At 28.4% G+C, this 3,963-nt stretch overlaps 1 protein-coding gene across 1 annotated transcript; it reads left to right on the top strand.

Annotated features, from left to right (window-relative positions):
- Positions 1-835: 835 nt before the first annotated feature.
- Positions 836-2,322, top strand: LOC111416507 (tetraspanin-9-like). The gene is made up of 4 exons (XM_023048547.2): positions 836-1,516; positions 1,587-1,787; positions 1,843-1,986; positions 2,041-2,322. Exons 1-4 carry the CDS (start codon positions 1,454-1,456, stop codon positions 2,113-2,115), a joined length of 483 nt encoding a protein of 160 aa, XP_022904315.2. The 5' UTR covers positions 836-1,453; the 3' UTR covers positions 2,116-2,322.
- The last annotated feature ends 1,641 nt before the right edge of the window (positions 2,323-3,963 follow it).

Genomic DNA, 3,963 nt, shown 5'->3' with positions numbered 1-3,963 from the left:
ATTTCGGAGTTGTGAAAATGAAGGGATTGGCACGAGGGATTTGTTGGTGGCCAAATATTGATTCAAATATAGAAGAGTTGGGTAAGGATTGTACCCAACATAATCGAATTAAATTACATTTTAAATTACATTTTATTATATCGTTAGGCCTATCGTTGTTTCATCTTTTTTGGCTTGTGTTGATGTGCTCAAAAATAATAATTTTTTACGTGGTGCAATTGTCATGTTTCGGCGATCTTTTTTAAAATTTTGACTGTAAGTTTTATTTTATTATTTTTATTTAATGTTGTAAAGAAAAGAATTTAAAATGTAATTTAATTCGATTATGTATTTACATTTTTATACTGTTTTTGTAGATTCAAACTGATGATGGCCTGAATATGGCCGAAAACCGGTTTTTTGAGTAAATGAAATTAAAATTATTTAGCGAGAAAGAAGTTTCTATTACCTTCATCTATTTCTTAATTATAGTCCTCGCAATATGGATGTACAATATGATTAATTTAGTTTTAGTTACATTACTTAGTCTAGCATTATTAAGGAAGAGAGATGTTAGATGCGTTAAGTCACTAGGCAACGGATATAGTTGTAGAGGGTTAAGCATAGAGGGCGATAGACAGAACGAGAAAAACAAAGACAATCAGTATGTACGCAGCCATTATAAGAGTAGTTTGTAACGTTTGTTATTCTATGAATACAAAAAAAATAACATAATGAAAGAAAACATGAAAAACAACGAGCAAATACTCGAGATAAAGCAAGATAATGAACGAACTCCCAGTTGTTCAGTCTCTTTTATTTAGTTTTCCCACAGTTGTCTTTCCGTAACATCTCTCATCTTCTTCTGCACATTGAACACATCAAATTTATCTTAAACCTCGATTTTATGGTATTTCTCATCTAACTCATATCGTTTGGCTTCACGAATTTTTCTTTGTATGTGTTTCTTTATGCTTTTGTGTGCTGGTGTATTATTCTTTTGCTTCCTTCCTTCTTCTATGAGCATCCAGATTTCTTCCTTTCTTCCATGATTTGTGTTTTCTTCCATCATCCTGGATGTATATGTGTTTGATGTACATTTCTGTTTTGGTAAGTGTATTTATTTGTTTTTGTGTCATTGACTTCTCAATCTATATGTATCCTATTTTTCTTGACTTGGTATTTTACTGCTGTGTTCCAAAGCTTCTTGAGATCATACTTTGATCATTTTTCTTTCTTTTTATTTATTTCAAAGAAATAATAATCGTAATTTCTAATCAACTTGTTACAATAGTTGACAAATTTTATTGTATTAGTAATGCTTACGATGATGGAACACGCTTATTACTCCAACTATTTTTGTATATATTGCAGTTTAATTTTTTAAATTCGTTAATAATAATAAGGTTACTGTTTGGTTAATTCGCGATTTTTTTGTTATTCATTCCTATCAAAAAACTAAATAATAATAAAAATGAAGTGCGTATTTAGCTTATTAGTTAAATACATTATGTTTATCTTTAACGTAATCTACATGGTAAGTTTCTAATTTATTTTCTCATTTTCATTTCCAAGGTGCAATTTATTTACATTTTCTTTTATTGTAGTTGGGCGGGTCATCAATGATAATTTTCGGTGTAATTGCAAAAAAAGATATCCCAGAAACTATGAAATCGATGCCGGAAGTGAGTGAAGATTTCATTTCAAACACATCAAACGTGATAATAGTCCTTGGATCATTAATTTCTATTATAGCGTTTTTCGGGTGTTGGGGAGCTATAAAAGAAAATACGCTTTTCCTTAAGACCGTAAGGAAGCTTTTTTTATTATCATCACATTATATTAATTTCTTATTTATTGTAGTATGCGATTATCTTGTTGAGTATCTTCGTAAGTCAAATTGTACTAACCACTGTGATTCTTGGAAATAACATATTCGATACAAGTAATGGAAAAGATATATTTATACTTAGCGATACCGTTTTCATAAGTCTCGCAGTCGTGGAGGTAAGGTAGAAGAAAAATTGTAAAATTTTATTGACACTAGCTTCATTTTTACAGCTGTTGGGAGCAATTTTTGCTTTTTATCTTTCAAATTCAATCAGGAAGAATCGCCTAAGGAGAGGTTTCGTTTAAAAAGCACAAATTGTAACAACGAACCGAATCGCACACAGTGTGATTACAAGAGTCAATAGATCATAAAATATTATTTTATTAATTGTTTTAAAAGCTCTTTACAAATACGGTTTATCCATAAAAAATTTCTATAAATTTCGATTTAGTTTGAAACTTTGTATTTCAAAAACTAAAAGTGATTTTGTAAAACTGATTTCATCATTGAAAATTACATACTTTTATTGATAATTGTTGGTAATTTTATAAATAATTTCCAAGAAATCGATTTTTCACAAAGCTTTAAAGTTAATACTAAGTTTTAAAAGCTAATAGAAATTTCTATAAATTTCGATTTAGTTTGAAATTTTATTGACTCCTCCATTAAAAACAGAATGCGTTTATTGATAAGTGATGGAAGTTTCATAAAGATTTTCCAATCAATCAGTTTCCCAGAGTTAATTAAATTTAATCTAAAAAACAATAAAGATTTCTATAAATTTCGATTCAGTTTGAAACTTTGTATCTCAACAATTAAAAGTAATTTTTGCAAAACTGATTTCATCACTGAAAATTAGATGCTTTTATTGATACTTGGTGGCAATTTTTAAATATTTTCCAAGAAATCGATTTCTCATAAAGTTTTAAAGTTAATGCCAAGTTTTAAAATCTAATAGAAATTTCGGTTGAGTTTAAAACGTGATATCTTAAGAACAAAAAGGGATTTTTCAAATCAGTCTCCTCCATTGAAAACTGGATGCTTTTATTGATAATTGATGGAAATTTCATAAAGATTTTCCAATCAATTTGTTTCCCCGAGTTATTTAAATTTAATCTAAAAAACAACAAAAATTTCTGTAAATTTCGATTTAGTTTGAAACTTTGTATCTCAAAAACTAAAAGTGATTTTGCAAAACTAATTTTAGCATTGAAAAATAAATGCTTTTATTGATAATTGGAGGTAATTTTATAAACAATTTCCAAGAAATCAGTTTTCCTGAGTTAATTAAATTTAATCTAAAAATCAATACAAATTTCTATAAATTTCGATTTAGTTTGAAATTTAATATCTCAAAAACTAAAAGTGATTTTGCAAAACTGATTTCATCATTAAAAATTAGATGCTTTTATTAATAATTGGTAGCAATTTTATAAATAATTTCCAAGAAATCGATTTTTCACAAAACTTTAAAGTTAATACCAAGTTTTAAAAGCTAATAGAAATTTCGGTTAAGTTTAAAACATGATATCGTTAGAACTAGAAGGAATTTTTGAAATCAGACTCCTCCATTGAATACGGGATGCTTTTATTGATAATTGATGGAAATTTCATAAAGATTTTCCAATCTATCAGTTTCCCTGGCTTATTTAAATCTAATCTAAAAAACAATAAAAATTTCTATAAATTTCGATTTACTTTGAAACTTTGTATCTCAAAAACAAAAAGTGACTTCATTGTTGAAAATTAGATGCTTTTATTAATAATTAGTTGTAATTTTATAAATATTTTCCAAGAATTGAAATGGTCGTCATTAATTGATTAAACGTCCCATTAACAGGAGAAGAATCTACAGTGTTCGGAAAAGGATTGAGTTATGCAGTTTATTAGCAGAGATGCTATTAGCGGAAGCAGCTACTCGCAGAATACATGCAGTGAAAGCGGAAGAATTCCAATAGGCAGCGAGAATACTTAAATCAGCGAAGCCACCAAAATCAAACCTGACAATTTATGAAAGAATTATGGACGGGAAAGAATATGACAACAAGATGACCAGCCGCCTACAAGGATATGAAGGAGGATCTAACCAAGAAGATACTGAGAAAAATGAAAAACATTGTGACATTTGCAGAAATTCCAGCAGTACAGTAGTG

The sequence above is a fragment of the Onthophagus taurus genome, chromosome 3 (genome assembly GCF_036711975.1).
Source record: "Onthophagus taurus isolate NC chromosome 3, IU_Otau_3.0, whole genome shotgun sequence".
NCBI classification, from domain to species: Eukaryota; Metazoa; Arthropoda; class Insecta; order Coleoptera; family Scarabaeidae; genus Onthophagus; species Onthophagus taurus.
This window is presented reverse-complemented; position numbering and strand designations above follow the sequence as displayed.